Source organism: Symsagittifera roscoffensis, chromosome 4 (genome assembly GCF_963678635.1).
Source record: "Symsagittifera roscoffensis chromosome 4, txSymRosc1.1, whole genome shotgun sequence".
NCBI lineage: Eukaryota > Metazoa > Xenacoelomorpha > Acoela > Convolutidae > Symsagittifera > Symsagittifera roscoffensis.
The window spans coordinates 16,381,672-16,401,726 of NC_087065.1; the positions used below are offsets into that span (position 1 = coordinate 16,381,672).

General features: G+C 37.1%; 1 protein-coding gene across 3 annotated transcripts; it reads right to left on the reverse strand.

The window, feature by feature from the left end:
- Window positions 1-656: 656 nt before the first annotated feature.
- On the reverse strand, window positions 657-18,581 carry LOC134843797 (uncharacterized). 3 transcript variants are annotated; one of them, XM_063860078.1, is made up of 10 exons: window positions 18,359-18,580; window positions 16,540-16,854; window positions 15,408-15,722; window positions 14,897-15,066; window positions 14,596-14,746; window positions 14,188-14,297; window positions 11,946-12,141; window positions 10,501-10,696; window positions 1,471-1,572; window positions 657-968 (listed from the first exon to the last, which is right to left on the reverse strand). In XM_063860078.1, the coding sequence occupies exons 1-10, from the start codon at window positions 18,423-18,425 to the stop codon at window positions 776-778; spliced, it is 1,815 nt and encodes a 604-aa protein (XP_063716148.1). In that variant the 5' UTR covers window positions 18,426-18,580; the 3' UTR covers window positions 657-775. The 3 variants fall into 3 exon arrangements, with proteins under 3 accessions (XP_063716148.1, XP_063716149.1, XP_063716150.1); XM_063860079.1 differs by having other exon boundaries at window positions 657-962; window positions 18,359-18,578; XM_063860080.1 differs by lacking the exons at window positions 657-968; window positions 1,471-1,572 and adding an exon at window positions 3,046-3,241 and having other exon boundaries at window positions 18,359-18,581.
- Window positions 18,582-20,055: the final 1,474 nt, after the last annotated feature.

The following is a 20,055-nucleotide window of genomic DNA, read 5'->3' on the forward strand; positions in this document are numbered from 1 at the left end:
TGTCCTAGCAAATAACATCAACTGTGGCTTGCTAAATCCAGGAAAAAAATGTCATAATCTGGTGGTAAAATTTTTACAACTAGTCAAATAAAATCGGAATTATTTGAAGAAGTTACAAACAACATAAAAACAAATTATGAACAGAACAGGCGTATAAAATGCAAACAAGACTGCTCGTATCAGGGCGAAGCCCTGAATATTCCGACTGCCTTTCAGGTTTATGGAGCAGCAGTAATAACATTAAAAAAATTAAATTAAAAAAAATAAAACGAAAATTTTTTTTGAAAATCATCTTGTTAAAATCATCTTGTAATTTTTTTTTTAATAGCGCGAATTATATCGCGCGTTAATTGTCTCGAATTGGTCAAAATGGCAAACTTTAAACCCTCATAACTTTACGAAAAATTCCGTCAAAATGGCTAGTTAAAAAGTCGAAATTTGTCTGAAGAAAAAAAACCCACCCCGAGCACAAATATTCCGTTACTTTCGTATCGAAAGTCGGAACAACAATCTCAAAATATGCCTGCTGTGTGAAGCCAGCGTAGTTCACGAAAAGACTCAGTTCTCGAATTGGCTTGGTTAGACAAGGCTTTACCGGAAAAAACCTGAGCTGCGCATGTGTAATAAATTGCAATTTTCATCAGAATTAAAATTGATTTTTAGGAAGAATGTGAATTATTTATTTATTACTTCTATGTACAAATAAGCTAGCCAAACAGTAGAGAATGAATAAATCATAGTTTTGGATTTACTGAGTTGTAGGGCATGTATGTTCTCATAGTCCAGTATCTTCGATCTGGTTTTCGTGTCTCATTTGGAAATTATAGTCATCATTGGACTCATTACCAGGAGTGATGTCACTGAAGGACAACTTCGGCTTCGTTTCCTCTGTCCTTGTTTCGTAGTCTTCAGTGTACGCTAGATTTTCATAGTTCAAACCTCGACCGTAGGAGGTACCTGCTCTGAAACTGGACCAATCATTAAAATACTAAAATGTCAGCCATTGTTCAATAACGCTAGATGTTTTTGAATTTTCTGATACATTTTCCTCGTCCTAAGCAGATCAGCCTTTTTTGCAGATCAGCCCAGATATATGTATTTTGCAATTCTTGTACCCAATTTTAAGCAGGAAACAATAGTTCGACTGTTGGATGCTTAGAAAATTGCGCTTTTGTTTCAGAAAAGAAGATAATATTTTCTGCAAAAAAACGAGGACAAAGGCTTGATAGCTATTTATAATACAATCGTTTCGAAGCTAAGAACAAATGGTAGGAAGCAAAAGGATATAGGAGAACTTCAAGGTGTTCCTACGAAACGGATTGGCGTCCAATGATGATGATGGTCATTTTTAGATACTACTCGATGTAATGGTGGATTTTTTAGAATAATTTGAAAACTGTGACTTTAAGTGCCTCGTAACAATTTTTCAATGTCTTTGGAAATCATTATAACAACAAACAGTTCACTTACAACGCATCTTCATATTCGTTTTCCTGCAAATACACTTCGTCCAGACTAGCCACATGGTGCACAGTAGCCTCACGATGACTACCGGGTCTCATTGTTGGATTTCTGCGAAAAGAGAGAATGACGATTTTTTAGTTTCCAAATCACTAAACAGATAAAATCTGAGATGAGCTTAAGGAAAAATGTTTTTAATTGAAGTTACAACACACTGAAAACTAATTTAGATATCAAAACTATGAAACCTGCAAATCAGGAACGGACTTAATGGAAGCAAGTTTTTTTTAACGAGGATCTGGGCATTTCTTGGAACGGAATTGTCTTCCAATGATGGACCCGATGGGCTGACATAGGAGGGGCTTTTTAAATGAAGCCAAGTCTCCCTCCCATGGATTGGTGAAAGCTGAAAGCCTGTGGGTTTTCAGTTCAAGAGTGTTGCAAGCCCAAATAAGCGCCTGGTTACAAGTTAAAATGCAGTGTCCTTAAACTTTTAAGAAAACACCATTGTAAGTTGAATTGCCGTACTTGCACGTTAACCTGTGTTTTACCTCATCTTGGCTCACAGTCCCTCTACTTCTAATCCCAGCTCGCCTAATCCTTCTCTATGTCCCCTTTACAGAAAGATCCGCAAAGAAAGAAACAAAGAAAAATGTGGCATCCTTTTTGTGATTCACAATAACCCGGGTTGACCAAAACTTCTTATCATACAATTTTCATATATGAGAAACTTCTTGTCATACAATTTCATACGTACAGAAAATTGTATGAAAACTCTATGATAAGCATTTTTCCATATATGAAAATTGTATGATAAGTGTTTTCCCATAAACCAAAACTTTTGATTTCTTCTTTCTGAATTTAGTTTCTGAAAAATTTTCGGTTGTGTTTGCAACCGAACACAAGTGACAAAGACCTTGGTTACTCATAACAACAAAGGTTGGACGGTCTTGCATATTTCATGCGTAGAAAACGACCTGAATGTGGGTGTCTTTCACAATTAATATAACAAAAGTAACAAACTTTTCTTTTTTGGCAAAATTTTTTAATGATGATTATTTCAAATTTGTGAATTTTCAAATTATCAGAAATTGATCAGGGCATACATTAACACCCCATACAAAAGAAATTGCAATTTTCAGCGTTTTTGAAAAAAAAATTTAAGTGCAAAGAAAATAAAAGCCAATTTTATCGTATCCAGGACTACGTTATGCACACAACATATTAAATTTTGCATGCAAAAAAAATTTTTCGAAAAATGTTTGTTTGCGTACGAAATTCGATTTGCGGTTGAAAAAAAAACATAAAATTTTTTGGGCAAAATTTGGAAAATTACTTACTCAAAAAAATGCCCGTCATACAATTTCCATATATGGGAATTGTATGATAAGCATTTTTTTCAAAAAACGAAAACCTCAGTTTTTTATCACCAGACTGTTTTATTAGAATCAAACAGCCACAGAAATAAGTTTATACCAGTTTTCAACCATTTTTAGAAATTGTATGGAAATTGTATGACTAGCATTTTCCACACACTTGATGTATGGAATTGTATGATAAGCATTTTCGGTGTATGGAGGTCAACCCGGGAAACTAACATTACATGTTACAGACCAGTTTAGGAATTTCGTTATACAGTTGTAGCAAAATCTTTGTGCTTGTAACTTTTTTATTCGTTCTTGCGATATAGGGGCATGTTTTTAATCTAATGTAAATTTATTCAATTCTGTCTGGAGACCTGCCAGCTGGCCTTGTCGACCTCTTTTCTATCTGGTGTATGCTAAAACAAAATGTCAAGATGAATTAATTTTCTTGAACTACATGTTTGCCTTCAAAATTGAGCTTGACTTAACATCCGTTTTCACGTTTAGATCATGGTGCAGCAAGTGAAAAGAAAGTGGGAGCAAACCCACACCGCATAATGTCGTTTTGGGATTCACAGACGACGGAGCCGCATGCAAACTGGAGAAAATGGATTATCAAAATTTACTGTGACATGATTGCCAAGTATAATATTGACCCTGATGGCAATTACTTAGCAGCTTCCCTCAGCTTATTAACATTACCGGGAGATTTAAGCGGCAAGCACGGTCTGGAGTCGGAAACAAAAGTTAAAGTCGAATCGGTTTTTAATTATCGGAGATGAAGCGCAACGAAAGGGACAATGTCATCGGTCCTGGACGAAAGGGACAATGTCATCAAAAGCGAATTGTCACGCGCGACGCGCGACAAAAACACTTGCGGAAGTATACCGCATTGCTTTGTCATACGAGAGGAGAGAGCGGGCATACAAATTGTACACCGGTAAGCCAGCCTCGTTGACGCTGCACATTTCCATCAAACAGAAACCTGTAGGGAGCATCAGAAAAATATCGGGATACTTTCGTAATCGGGCGTGCGATGGCAGAGGAAGCGCACCGGATGAACTCAGCAGGCGGGAGGAGATGCTACATTTATGGCGCTCCGATTTATACTCTGGAACATATTCCTAACTGCCATGCGCAGAACCTAACAAGCAACCCTAGTCGGAAACTCAGTCATTTTGAGAAAACCTGCCAGGGAGTAAGAAACTGAAGTAACCAGTGGAGAGTACGGAACCGAGTGGGGTTAGTCATGGACGAAAATGAACATCAGAGTTCATTAAGTGTCGATAGTTGTAGCATGCACAAGGAACAAGCTGGATGAGTCAACCAACAGCAGGCAGAAAAGGAAAAAGTATCCACATTCTCCGGGTCGGTCGACTATACGGGAATGTGCATAACGAAGAACAACACAGTTGAAATGACAATTTTGGGGGTCTGAGTTCAAGCTAAAACCTCCGGACAGAAACCTCCGGTCCCCTGTCATCATATTCAGCATGAATGACCTGATGTCGAATTTGGGTATGGCGAATCATCAACTACAATCGACTAAAGACGAGTGTCTTGATTATAACAGCAGTCGTTTGCATACTCTTGGAAAAACTTCGGTATCGATTGAGTTGCACGGGTGAACGAGAAGTGTCAAAGTGTCAGTGATAGCAGGGAACTACCAGTGAAAGCTCGAGTGCGATTGGATTGGATACCTCGGACAGAATTTGAGTTAGCGTAAAGGGGAAGGGTGAAAAGGATTGTAGGGGAGTAAAGCAGTGACAATGCAGAAGGCCTGGATGAGTGGCGAACGTACTTTTATAAGTTGTCTCCGAAAATATTTTCACGACCAGGGAAAACCCGAAAGGCAAAAATGAAAGAAGTCTTTTTGACTGTTTATAACTCATTTTGCAGAAAGGGCTCAGGGTGCTCTATTAGTCTTCAGGTAAACAGGAAAATAATGCACTTAGTAAACGGGTACACAAAATCAAATTTCATGAACACTCAGACAAAAGTTACGTGTCACCAATAGTAATTGCGGTACAAAATATGCAAGCCTACAGTTGGCATAAAAGTCAAGCCAAATAATCAAACAAGCTGACAAGAACAAGTATGACAAAAATCGACAAAATAGTTAATGAGATTAGTCAAATAATTTCAGAACGAAAAACGAAAGTAGTATTTTTCACCAGCCTAAAATTATCGTATGCATACGGTCATGCAGGTAGTCTTAGAACAAAAAAAACTAGCGAACAATGTAAGTTTTCCCTTGTTGGCGGGAAAACAACAGGAACATCATGAAAATGATGGCCTAAAAACAATCCAGGGAGAATTTCAAAAAGTTAACGACGCCATGGTAAATGATTTTCTACAAGCACGTGCTTTTATCAACGACATATCAATCATTTCGAAGCATGCGAAGATTGAGCACGTATCGTTAATAGAAAAAGTGCTCAAGAAAACGGACGTATCTAACGCCTCATTGAAATCACAAAATGCAAATTTGCAAAAATCGATTGTGGTTAGCTCGGGTTCAAAATCGCAAAAATGGAAGACAAAGCAAAATTTTAGGTACCAAATAAAACAACAAAAACGACAATTAAACTCAATTGATCATGCAAAACACTCGCAGCCAATCCAAAAGTGCCCAGAGATGAATATGCAAAAAAAACAAGTTTAAATCATTAGTGCCACGAGAGGGTGTGAGGTCATGCACATGGCGCCTAGCCTTTCAAAAGCAAAATAACTGCATACCGAAGGAAATAGGCAAATACGAGAATCCTAAGTTTAGATTTTCGGCTCAAACTGTTAAGTTCAGTTGCAAACAATAAGTGTCCCCTAATAACTCTCTTGAAAATCGGAAAATGGTCAACACCATTGTTACAACAACCCAATCCAGAAATATCAATTTTGTTGTTGTACTAAACAGTCTTGCTAGTAAAACCCCTCCTCTGAGCTCAAATTCAGACAATGAGGTGATTTCTTTTGAAAAGATACGGCCCAAAATAAGTTAGGCTAAAAATATTTTTTCTTGTCATTTCTTCACCACTTTTCATGGCCCTTGTGCTACATTTTGAATCGGAAAAATTGTTTTTTTTGGCTATTCTGTTGAAAAGCCGCAATATGAGGAAAAAAGGTTAAGCAGAAATACTTAACCTTACTTTCGAAAAAGCTTATCTGGCAAAAGATCCGATTATGAAAAATATCAAGGACGCGATCCTTGACAAGGATCCGCAGGCCAAAGAAACGGTGACGCGCTTCTGGCAGTACTATGCTCAACTTAATAACAATTTTGCGGTGAAAGAACTGCCTGTTTAAAGATGGCCGGATAGCGATCCCGAAGGCTCGTTTCACAGCGGTAATGAGAAGGCCCCAACACAGCCATCCTTGCCGCTGCGAAAGATATATAGATGCGAAAGGACATCCCCAAGGCAAATTTCAGTGAAAGGTATAAACTTTTCTGAATCAACCGAAATGGTCCCACGGGATTTTTGGGACCAATCAATTAAGTAACAGATCGGAAAAAAATACCTTCTAGTGGCAGTAGATGTTTCATTTCTTTATCTATCAAGGAGTAGTAAATCCAAATCGTACTTAAGTTTTTAACCATGTATATCGCTAGGCATGTGCTTTCAGGAAAAAAATGCACAGATCTGGCATACGGTTTCTTTTCTTATGAGATTCAAAATTCTACCTTTTGTAACTATGAAGAAATCGAAATAGAAAGTTCACCGGTGAAAGATTAATGGGAATGGTAGCGAGAACCATTGGATCGTCGAAAAGTTTTGTTTTACCTTACTTGAAGGAGGATTACAAAAAAAGTTATGGGAACTGGTTTCACGAGCGGTAATCGCTTTACGCTCTGAATTGAATTTCACGCCTTTATAAGGCTCATCACAGAATGAAAACTAACTCAAAATTTCATTGCCTTTCAAAGATACCATCGCTAAGGAATTTAGACTGGAGAAGTGTAATAAACCAAAAGTTACATCAATAAGTTTTAGCAAAGGAACGCCCGGAAAATGATGCAATCATTGACGACTGGTTAAAAACATCGACGTGGTCAACCTTGGTGTGTTCCACAATATAGGAACGCACCAAGGTTCTTGGACAAGCACGAACTTGCCACGCAGGGTATCAAAAAAACGCATTCGAACGCACCATCCTGGTTGAAAAGACACAAACCGAGCATTATTGTGGTCTACAAGAAAACAGAGGTAATCGCTCAAGGACAACCGAAGGTATAAGAAACTAAGTACTCACATTTGAGAAGTAACTACACATACGGTCCAAATGAAAAAGATATTTGCTAAGGCAGAGGATGCATGATTGGGTCTGACAATCCAAGATGCCAGTTAACTGGGGCTCATCGATACGAGTACCCCTAGCATAAGCTCGAAAAACAGAAACAAGCGCGGGCCTATGGAAAACTTAAAAGCAGGGCGGACACTCTAGCAGTCGGAGCGGAAAAGCCGAAACGGAAGTTGCTTAAAAAGCGAAGTGAAACAGAAAAAGTTAAAACAACCTGGCCAAAATTTGAAGTAATGAAGAAAACGTGGAGGTCATTTTTAAAAAAAATTGAGCGGATGAAAGGGGAGCGAAGCTGACGAGACGACGAAAGCTAAGGAAGCGAGCGAGAACGAAAAAATGGGGACATCAGAAACCCCAGGGCCAGCTGAAGAGCAGCCCAAGGGACTGGCTAGAAAATTAATTCGTCAAAGAAGGAGCGTAAACATCAAATGCGGAGTGATTATCTGGAAGATCACGCGCAAAAGGTAAAAGACACGTAGAAAAAAGGAATATTCCGAGAGGACGGATTTAAAAAGCCAAAAAATTTAAGCAAACCAAACTCACTTAAAACTCAATGAAATCGGTAGACGTATGTGTTTGTAGCATTAACTGTCCACAGGACCTATGTACACGGGTACACAATTTTCACAGTATTTACGGGAGCTTATATTGATCATATATTTAAAAACTTCGTTTGAAAATTATTGTGGCTGTTCCCATGGCATAGCGGCATGTTGCTTAACCTAATGTAAACTGAATGAGTTCTATTTGGAGACCTGTCAGTTGACCTTGTCGACCATTTTGTGTCTCTCATATGCTAAATCAAAATTTTCAGATTAATCAATGTTGTTGAAGTTCATATTTGTATTCAAAACTAACTTATACGAAATACCCGTTTTCATGTCTACATTACTAGATCCTGTTGTCATGCGTTGTTAGTTTACTTGAATTTACTTGAACTTTATATATCTAAGGTTTATATGTCTATATTTATATCACTATATTTAAATTGCACTGCGGATGCCAACAAGCACTGCATTCACGATTAGAAAAAAACAAACTATGTTGAAAATTATCGGGACCAAATAACGAAATCACTGGACCCTGTAATTCATAAGAAAAACAGAACCAAAATTGTTTCACTACAGATGACTACAACGGTTCTTTCCCGATTTTGTCCCTCGCATCACAATTTCTTCTCCTATCAGCTTACTGATTACACCATCGCTAGTATCTTTTGACCTACACCTGAATGAAGATTTAGTTTTACCCACAAACCTTGTCCACAAATTTTTTAATTCTGATGATGTGCATGTTTTTAAAACATTTTTTTAACCGATTTTGAGTAGGATTTTTCTGCAGCAGTCCCTTCATCTTTTCTCGCGACTAACATTAACGCCATTAAAACTTCCTTACATCTAGTGTAGTTTACACAAAATGAAGCCCTGTGAGTTTATACGTGTTCTACTCTCATGATTTCACTGCCACCTACCTAGGGAAACTCTGCTGAATGAAATAAGCCACAAAATTCTTTTAACTTCCTGTTGTTATTTTTTACAACTCGCTTTCATCACACAGATAGTTTTTACACGCTCACTATCTTTCCTTTCTCAAGTGAGTCCATCTAGTTGAGCTATTTCAAAGAAGAATTTTTTATTATCCGATTTGTGTAACTCGTTGTTTTCTTACTCTTGCTACTCACAAAATTTACCATATGATTAACTGTGTTCTGATTTCCAATAGAAACAGAAACAAGAATTATTTTTTTGAGCTCACAAAATGTGACGCCGCCGCCACCACAAAACAAATATGTTTTTAATCCCTTGCAAATGGAAGGGAAATGCTATTGGAATAATTCGTATAACGTTTTAAGCCTTGAGAATTGAAACGACTATTCTCATTCAATGCGAATAATAACGATTCCTCTCGTAAAATACGAGCAAACGAAACATTCTTCTCGTAAAATACGAAAGTACGAATAGAGAATACGAAGTTAAGAAGTAACTTCTCATTTAATACTAAAAGTGGTACGATTTCCCATCTGAGTATAAATAGAAGCTCAAAACTACGGGAATTCATTCCCAACAATTTCTCTTCTAACACCACCACCTCCCTCTCTAAAATTCCAACAAAATCTCACCAAATACCAATACTCTCTCTTCAACCACCCCAACCATTCTCTAAAATAATATCCAGTCTCAGCAGTAAAAATATCTCTAATCTCACACTTAAAATAAAGATTGAGTCAAAAGGCAACTTGCTGTAAGTTCGTACTAACCTTTTTTTAATAAAATATTTCTCAGCGAATTTTAGATTTACTTTCTAAGATAGAAAGTAGAAAGGACCCTTTATTCCTAGCAAGCGTTTTGTCCGGCGCACATAGTGTTGCTAGCTCAGAATAACTGCTTCAAAAATGTTCACCCAGAAGCTTGTGGGATCGACTTGTTGATGATGCGCTGTTCCTCAACATGAAGACTGACAAGCCTAACGCTATCAACTTGAGCCGACAAGCTAACAAGCAAACAAACAATGAAACCAGGGGCGGGTTTAGGGGGGGCGGGGGGGGGGGGGCTTACGCCTGCCTTTCTCAGGGATTCGACACCCTGCCGACCCAAAGGGTCCCCCCTTTGGTACTTCTTAAGAAATCCACTTTTGGCCGACCGACCCTAAAATTTTTAAAGGCGACCCTAAAATTTTGAGGGGGGAGCGCGCGCCGAAAAAACGCAATGTTTTGGTCAACATTTTCCAAAAAGTGCCTAAAAACGCCTTTTTTGACTGTTTTTTTTTCAAAAATTTGCCTGCGGCTCAGAAAATTTTGCCAAAATCGGGGCAAAACAGTGCTTTGGGAGAGCTCAAAAAATCTATTTGGTCGATCTAAAAAAAAGGTCGTCAAAATTTTCGATTTCTTTTTGAAAATCCGCCCCGCCCTCGAGCAAATCCTAGATCCGCCCCTGAATCAAACGAAAACAATCCTTTTTTCGGACCGGCTTCTCTCCTCAAATTGAATAGTACAGGCACTAAAGGCTTCTTAGAAATTTCTAGATAAGTTCGAGCAAACATCTAATTTGGTCGAGCAGATTCGACCAACGCTTCTTCTAAGAATTTGACAGGAGCGCAGTTTTTGGACAAAATTTTCCAAGAACTGTCCAGAAACGCAATTTTTTTGGACAACGCAATTTTTTTGGAAAAAATTTTCCAAGAACTAAACAGAAACACGGCGCAAAAATTTGTTTTGTGAGTGCTCGGAAACTAAATTTAATGGACCTAAAAAAAGGTCGACAAAATTTTCAAAAAGTTTGGGTCCGGTTTTCCGGTCCTGTTACATTTATGAAGGATTTCCTTTGATTCTCCGGATTCAAACTGCTTCTGTGTCGTCAAGTTAAATTAAATTTTTGATTACTTGGGTTGTCGCAGCCCGAAGAGGAGGTACACCGAGACTACAGCAATTAGGAGCAGAAGGAAGAAACATATGGCAACTATTGTTGCAGGCTTCAGTCCCTCGTCATGCTCTTCACTAACTCGGATATCGATTTCCCCTTCACGTTGAGCATCATCGTCGCCTGGCTCTGCATCGTCGTCTCCATTCTCAGGCCGGTCTAATTGTAAATTCAAACGTATAAACTATCTAGTCACTTCTTTTAATATTAATTTGTGTTTTTTCAATCATATATATATATGATTGACAGAAAACAAATTAATTGATGATTTTCATAATTTATTCTCACCCATGTGTACGAAAATAGCCATAGGATATAGGAAAAAGGTGTACGTACAGCGTATTTCTTGATAAATTAAAAAAACCAAAATGACCCATTTTTGGGTCAAAATTCTGGCCGCCAATGCTGGTGAAATTCTAAGCAACATTTGTCTTCTGCTTTTTTGTCTAATCTTACCGCAATTTGAGAAAACGCGTTTAAAGTTTTAATTTTTATTTTATTTTGAAATAAATTTGAAAAACAGCCATTTAAAATATAGACTTATGGCACTTCAGTTCCTACATGCATTCACTCGTCCCAGTTACGTCACATCTACGTTACAGATTTGACAATTATAAGGAGTAGCAGAGCTCATAGGGGAGAAAACTGGATCAAAAGGTGATTATTTCATTCCGCTGTGAAAGATAAAAACTAAGTAAAGTGGAATTTTGAAACTGAAACGTTTTTTGGGCCTTTTATTCTTTTGCTATTGAAGGGCGTAGTTTGCCTTCCACTTCAGCAATAGTTTTGAGTGATTTATCATGAGCGAATTTCCTCAGAAAAAAACTCCTTCCAGCCCTGAGAAAAAATGTTGAAATTTTTTCTAACAATCCTAAAAGCATGGGATCTACTTAACAATTGCCCTCCCCCTTTTTTAAGAAAGGGGGGGGGGGGCAATTTTTAAGTAGATTAAAATAGCGCATTTTCGACCAATCAGAATGATGCAGCAAAATTCTAATTCTCAATAGAAAGTTCAGGGCTAATTTACTGCTTTTATTAATAGGGGTCGCAATTGTTAAGTAGATCCAAAGCATGAAACCACGGGCAGAAAATCCACGTTAGGCCACAATTGTTCGGATAGGAACAATGATCAAAGTTAAATGAGGAATGGCCAGAAGAAAGGGGAAGCAGGCAGAAAAGTTCTTCAATCACTGTGAAACTCAAAAAACTGTAAGATCCATAAATTACGTTAAATGGTTGGGATGTTTAACGGTTAAAATAGTGCGATTTCTTGTATTACTTGAAACTTTGGATTCTCTTGCCATGTTGTTTTAAGTCATGGGTAAAAATAACTTAAATTGACAACATCGTCGGAAATAAAAGAATTGAATTAACATAGCAAATAATGATTTTCTTAAATTTGACTCACGATTGTATAATTTGTGCTCATAAGTCCACGGAAGAGAAACATTCCACAGACTCACAGAAACAGTTAGAGTGAAGTTGAATCCCGAACTGAAGCCCAAATTTTCTAACAGGTACGAACACGACACGGCTGTTGTGTTACAATCACTGCCCAGAAAAAATCCCGTTCGTTCAACGTCTCCGTATGGTTGATAGGTAACCTGAACAAAGAGTGTGAATAAAACAGCCGAAGTAAAAACCAACCGAAAATGCGCAAAGTATATAAATCAGCCGAAAAGTTACGTCATATGAAACCAAAGTATATAAACCAGGCGAAAAGTTACGTATATGAATCAAATTTGCATAACTTTCGGAGCTGTTGTATAATTGTTACATAACTATTTCATAACACTTACGCATTTTCGGCTGGCGTATATGGTAGCTGGTTTATACATCCCCGCTTGTTTATATACACCTGAACAAACTGTTCGTCATGACAATGTAAATCAAGAAAAAAAATCGTTCATATTATAATTCTCCTGGTCAGAAATTCGAACCAGCTGGTGGATTTAGGTTGTATATCAGGAAATCAACTCAATATATTGAAAACTTTCCATTTTCATGGTAATTTTTACTGTCAGCTTTTCTTTCAAATTAAGTTTTTCTGCGTTGTCCACAGCTTTTTAGTGAAAAACTGAACATGACCGAGGGTCGTGGTCCCAGATTTATGCATAGACTTTGAAAGTAGCGCCGTATACGAATCCATATGCCAATTACATATTCGCATATGCAAGTTACCTAAAATCACAAATAATTGATCACGAAGTCGTGAAAGTCTGGAAAAGTGCAAAAATCTGGGCTAAAAGTCACAAATATGAGGATGTAGAATTGCGCAAGTCTCGACATAAAGTGGCCAAAAACTGAAGACAGAGTAGCAACCATGCAACAACGTCGCCGTTTTGCAAGTCTGAACAGAAAAATTCAAATGATCCTGCACAAAAATTCGAGAAGCAATATCCAGCAGAAAATTTTCCTCATAAAGAAATACTACAACAATTGGGGGCTCTTTTCCCCGTTCTCCCCACATTCGATTTGTAAATTTGAAAAACTACTTTAACGTTGGCATAATGCCATTTTGAAGTCTGATTTTTAGACTTTTGCAACCTCGTATTTAGACTTTCGTGACCCAAATTTGGCATGTCCAGACATTTGCGACCAAAACATTCGCGAAATGTGCGACAATTTTTGGTCGTTAAATGCTGGAAATACAAAATTCTGGTCGCAAAACTCTGAACTTAGTGGCAAATAAAACTGGCGCAACGTTCGCGAAAATTTTGGTCGCAAATGTCTGAACATGCCAAAATTTGATCGCGAAAATCTGGACATGTCAAAACTTGGCTGCTATAGCCTGGACATAAAAAAACCTAAACTGCTAAATGAGATTAAATCTTGTCTACAAAATACATAAAAATTGAACAAAAACGAAAAATTGGGAGCGCAGTTCAACACAGAGGCGAAGTTGCACTTTGCATGCACAAGCACAAACATGACCGGCAACGCTACAGGGAAAAACTGAATGAGTAAAACTTTGAGTCCACAAAACTTCTTAAGTGACGCAAGCTAATTATGACGCATTGGCAGTACCAGTCAATTTGAAAAAAAAATTACCAACTAACATGCCTCAATTTATAGGGCGGACGCATTTAGCTAGTATACAAAAAAGTTCATTAATAACATCCGACCCTGCCCACTTTTATATTGTTGCGGGTCTCCTTCCCTACGCTCTACGCTACAGGTCCATGATACCTTGCAGCTAAAGTTCTATTTGTAAAATTATAGTCTGTGTTAAAATCCTTAGCATTGGCTGTACTTAATAATTGATTATTGACCAGAATGAACACATTTTGTCGCAACAATATTTGCGTCGCAACAATGTTTGAGACTTAGGTTGGAAAAAAGAGAGTTCATACTAAAACACAAACTTTACTTGTGCAAATATAAATCAGTATTAATCTATATAAAATTCAACTGCTTCCAAGACCTCAGGCTGCCACTGATAGATCTTCCTTAAAAATAGATAAAAATAGTTTTCAATTTTAACTTGTACTGATTTGAAAGTTGAACAATTGCAAATTAAATTAGGGTCCTGGTCTTGAATTCGATTCCATGCTAAGGCTGAACGACTGAAAAAGCAGTTGAACCGCAATAGCACCTCAAGTACCAGAGACAAGAGACACTTTTAAAAAGAGATTGTCTGCATATTTTACCGTATAGATGAAGGTGAACTCCTCCCTAGTGTCTAGTTTGTCGTCGGTCAGAGTGATCGTGCAGTTTTCAGAGTCGCAGACAGAGGAAATTGTCAGAGAAAATAGTCGGTCTAAAACAAACAAACATAACTATACGTGCGTATTTGACTAGCTGGTGAGTATTGCAGTTGACGTCTTTTCTGAAAACTTGAAACGAACTTTGAGAAAATTGTAACGATAGAAATCTCATGGTTGTTGTTCATTCCAGAGGCCTGTAATGTGAAGTGTTGAAGACCAGGTAATGAGAAAACGTAACCATAGCTAGTTTTGGTAATCTTTTTGGTAGTTTGGAAGTTTTGGTAGTTTTGGTAGTTTTGGCATTGTTGCTAATCTGGTAAGTATAAAAAAATATGACATATAGTTTCTAACCTATGACTGACAAGCTGAAATTGAACAAAGTTGGATTGGACACTGGATAGGAACAGTTGTGTAGATCACTTTTCCGGAGGGCCAATTCAACCTGAACATCTTCTTCATTAAACGTCTGGGACAAGGGGAAACAATGCAGTCCGGTGTCTTGCTGAAAAAGAGACTCTTTTTAAATTTGCTTTTAAAAAGTTTCAAACAACCACACAGCACCAATTCTTATTCTGAAACTGAGATAAACTCAATCGGGAAGAAATAACTCACATCATGAAAAGTAACTAACTAACCTAACTAGCCAACTAACCTTTCTATCGACGCTGTATTCTTGTTCGCTCTCTAGAGTTTTGTTGCCTTGTTTAAGGGCTAATACCATTCCAGTATAGTCCACAGTTGATTTAGCTTGATTCCACTTAATGCAGAACCAGTCTGAAGTCTTGGACAAGACTACTGGCGTCTCAGAGACGTGTGGCATAACTAAAAAAAATGAAATTGAAAGTCTTAGAAAGAAGTTTAGTATCACTATTTAAATTTACATCCGAAAGGACATTAAGTTTTTCTGCTTTAGAATTCTGGTTTTGAAGATGCAATTGTGGGAAGCAAAACAGTAAAAGTTAATAATGAATGAATACTCTGCTATTATTTCTCGGAATTGTATGAATTGAATAGCACAAGTTTTCGGCTAAGATGAATATAGAATTACTCTTACAGAAAAACAAAAAGATTGCAAGAATATGATAATTTTCGCTTACTTTGACATTTTTTCAACTAAAAATCTATTCAAAATTTGCTCGATTTTTTACAATTTGAAAGCTTACTTGAGCATGCTTTATACTCTGTAGCATCATTTGACTCCAGTTCAGGGTTGTCGCATTCCGACCGATTGTTGATAGCATAAACTTGGAACTTATATTCAGTTCCCGGCCCCAAATTGTATATTTCGAGGTTTTCGTTCACAGCTACTGTTCCGGTGCTTCTGAAAGCTGATTGGTTGTTGTGGTCGGTTTTGATGCCGTAATGTGTGAGGTAACCATTGTTATTGGAGGGTGTTACAGGGTTGTCTGAGGCGAGGATTGAGATTGAGGTCTCATTGGAAATGTAGGGAACGCCAGAGAGATCAGGGGCAACAGGTGCTGCAAACAACATCAATTACATGAACTTGTGGATCTGTATAGTTATCCTCGCCCCTATGCTACCTAGTAACAAATATGCATGCCTATAAAATACTAATTGAAAGAAGGTTAAGCCTATGCGAATTTCCTAACTAGTAACAATTACTATTATTACTTTAAATATTTTAAGTATTTCTCCCTCTGGCGATACAGGGGGAAATACTGAAGGAGAACCCATAAATTTCGCAAATGAGATAATAAAACAAGTATTTTTAACTATAATAATTTCTCGGAAACTAAAGCTATTTAGGGGGGGGGGGGGCGGAGGCTCCACCCCTCAGTGATTCGACCCCCTGTCGACCCAAAGGGTCCTCCCTTTGGGACTTTTTAAGAAATCCATTTTTGGCCGACCGACCCTAACATTTTTCTTTGGCGCCAATATATACTAATTTTAAGGGGGGAGCGCGCGCCGAAAAAACTCGATTTTTCGGTCAAAGTTTTCCAAAAGCTGCCTAAAAACGCCTTTTTTGGACTGTTTTTTCGTCTGTTTGTTGCGGCGCAGAAAATTTGGCCAAAAAAGGGACGAAACCGAGGCTAGGGAGAGCTGGAAAAATCAATTCGGTCTGTTTGGACTGTTTGTTGCGGCGCAGAAAATTTGGCCAAAAAAGGGACCAAACCGAGGCTAGGGAGAGCTGGAAAAATCAATTCGGTCGACCTAAAAAAAAAGGTCGTCGACAAAGTTTTCAATTTTTTTTTGAAAATCCGCACCCTCAAGAAAATCCTAGATCCGCCCCTGATTTAGGGATACCAAAAAGGAACCTGAATCGTGCCTCTTTACCTGTGCAAAGATGAATGGTAAGTTGGGATATGTCATTCTGGCCTGCACTCGTGAACAGACCGTCAATCTCGAAAGTGATCACGCTCCCAGGTGTCAATCCCGAATAGGAGAACCAGGGTGGATAAGTCTCATCGTCGGTCTTATGACTCAATTCACCACATGCTTCAGGATGGTGGATTAAGGAACAAGTTATATTGCCGACATGCCAAGATGCATTTGCAACCGTTTCATTTGTGATGGCATCGGAAGTCACGGAGACGTTGACCGTCGTTGCAGTGACATCTTCTAATTTAAAAAATAGTCTACTCTCCACACCTGAAAGAAGAAAAAAATCATTTAAATATTATCAAAACATCGGAGATTAGCAAACTTGAACTGGTATCTGGTATCTCAGTATAATGACTCTTTAATCTTAAGGATACTGGTTCGAGTCTCGCCATACCCCAGAGGCATCTTTTCCAAGCAACAAAAAACAAGGATAGCCGGTTACCGTGCAATTAGCACAAATTGTTCCGACCATAGTCTTAAAAAATACAAAAAAAAGGTTTTTTCTAAAACAAAAATTCAGAACTTAGGCATACAATGCTGATTTAAATTAACCGGACAAAACGAGCTAAACTTGAAATTTAAAACGCCTTTTTCTCAAATTGCGTTGAGCTTAGGTGAAAACTTATAAGACCAAACTTGATTAGAGTTTTAGCAGAACTAATATGGTGTAATTTGTTTTGCGAAGTTCAGGCCAAAAATTTTACCCCAAAAAGGGTTAAATTGGCTTTTCTTAGTTAATCAAAAATTACTCCAAAAAAACCCAGTCGATCAGACATGATTATATCAAAGTGAGCCCCTTACGTAGTCCAACAAGTTTTAAGGAGGCTATATTCTCCAAAACATTGTATAGATTTATTTATTTTTGTTTGATAGACAAAAAAGGTCGTTTTTACTAAATAAAATACCAACTTTTTATTTAAAAACAATTTTTAAACGGTTTGCATTTTTTTTGGAGAATATACCCTGCTTAAAGTTTGTTGGGCTACGTAAGGGGCTCATTTTGATATAATTATGTCTGTGATCGACTGGATATTTTGGCGTAATTTTTGATTAACTAAAAAAATCAAAACGACCCATTTTTGGGGTAAAATTTTGAGCCCGAGTTTCGCAAAACAAACTAAACCATCTAAGTTCTGCTAAAATTCTAATCAAGTTTTGTCTTCATAAGTTTTCACCTAAACTCTACCCAATTTTAGAAAAAGGCGTTTTAAATTTCAAATTTAACGCATTTTGTCAGGTTAATTTAAATCAGCACTGTATTCGACAGTCATAATAAAATAGGCAAATTGGAAAAATGACTATGCAAATTAGAATAATTCAAAACGAAAAAAGAAATTTGAAAGAAATTGAAAGAATTATTTGAATGTTTTTGATTCCCAAAATGGTCGGAACAAAAAAAACTAAAACAACTCACCCAAATGCAAGCGTCCTCCCTATTTTCAATGGTCGGAACAACAACAATTTACTTGCTTAGGACCATTTTCATTTGAGCTTAAAGGCAGAATTAAATTATCGACATAACAGCAGTTCAGCTCCTAGCGGCGAACCACTGCTATTATCTGATTGAAGTCTACATGCGATATATCTTGTACTATTTTTGGATTGAAAAAACCCTCTGCCCTCAAACAACAAAGACAGACCAGGTTTTTTGAAAAAGTTAAGGGGGGGGGGGGACAAATATTTAAGCGACATGGTTGCCATATTAACTTTTGCAAGTACAAAGTCATATAACATTTAATTATGACACTTGAGCCCAATTAATTGTGCTTACCTTGAATGTTTAAAAGGGTCCATAGGTGAAACGAGAACAAAGTGCACCGAAAACTATAGAAAAACATCTTCAAACGATGAATCTTCTAAAAGTGAGTTCAGATGTTTCTCAAATTTGAATCTACATTGAAACTACGCTGTCATAAAAACATAAGCTGATTGATGTAATAAAATATAACTATTCAAAGTTGTATAAAGTATGCATACATTAAGCTGCTTTAATAGTTAACTAGTTAATTTTTTCATCTTTTCTGACTTAATCGTGGCGACGAATGTTCACCAAGTTTTTGATGCAGAGTCGAAGTTGTTCTTTACAAACTTCAGCTTAAACTTTAAAACAGATTTTTTACAATACAACCTAAGCAAAATTCAAGCCAGCAGAAAAGAATGTTCTAAGCAGTTTTATCTTTGAAAAAAAAACTATGCCAGCAGAAAAGAATGTTCTAAACAGTTTTATCTTTGAAAAAAAACTATGACAGTAGAAAAGAATATTCTATGAAGTTTTATCTTATCGGAAAAAAAACAGAAGGAAAAAAAGTTTCACACCTATTTGCCACACAAAAACATATGCTACGTATAGGCGTTTTACAATTTTTAAGAAAAAGTTGATTATGTTTCCTATTTTACAGAACCTCAAAACTTTTGAAAAGAACTCGGGTTGCCAATCGTAGAAGGTAATGGGCAGCCACACGTATCCAATTATGGCTTGCGTGGAAAATGACTTATCAACTTATTGGAACTCAATTATCTGCATCATTGAAGCGATCATTTTCATTTGTGATCAAAATCACCGTTCTGTTCTGTAACTAAACTGAGAAAACATTTTAGCAGACAAACAAAAATCAACAATTATAACTATTCCTTTACATTTTCTCTGTATCTGCTTGATCAAGTTGTTTTCTTTCAAATCAAAGTATTGTTTACAGTATAACCTGTTACAGATTGCACGGGGCTATCAGATTGAAAAACATCAAACAATAGAGCCAGGTGTTTGGGAATGGAAAATCAAATTGATCTGCAAACAGAAAAAAAAAACTGAGTTCGAATTTTCTTTTTCATTATATGAATTTTTTCTTATCTGGGCTTGTTTTTCATCAGACTAAATTCAACTTAAATTTAACAATTTTTACCAGAAATGTTAATGCTATCCGACAGATAGCTTACAGAACTTACCTATAGCTCAGTAGCGGGTTTAGTAGTGTACGCCCCCTCCCCTCAGACATTCGACCCCCTGCCGACCCAAAAAGTCCCCCCTTTGTACTATTTTGAGATCCATTTTTGCTCGACTGGCCCTAAAAAATTTTCAGATCTTTGTGAAAAAAATAAAAACAATTCAAAAAAAACGAATAATTTTATTCAAAATTTTTGTTTACAAAAAAGCTTCTACCACACTTTGTGTCAAACGCAGAGTTAGTTTTATCGTCTGGCAACACATTTTTAATCGAGAATAAAGTACCTCGTTTTGGTTCGTAAAGATTTTTTAGCTGGGTTCGATTAGCCCGTACGCATATACAGTACGAAATTAATCGCGCTGCATATGTACCAACCCGGGATGACCAAAAATACTAGTCATACAACTTCCATATATGGAAAAATGCTAGTCATACACTTTCCAGGCAATTCCATACGTACAGAAAATTGCATGAAAGGTCTATGATTAGTATTTTTTTCATATATGGAAATTGTATAACTAGCATT

Bases quoted from the DNA above. Each gene is read 5' to 3' on its own strand.
- LOC134843797 (XM_063860078.1), bottom strand. From the start codon at position 18,425: ATGTTTTTCTATAGTTTTCGGTGCACTTTGTTCTCGTTTCACCTATGG. The intron at 16,855-18,358 runs GTAAGCACAATT...TTCTTCTTTCAG, and splicing joins GACCCTTTTAAACATTCAAG to GTGTGGAGAGTAGACTATTT. The intron at 14,747-14,896 runs GTTAGTTGGCTA...TCTCTTTTTCAG, and splicing joins AATACAGCGTCGATAGAAAG to CAAGACACCGGACTGCATTG.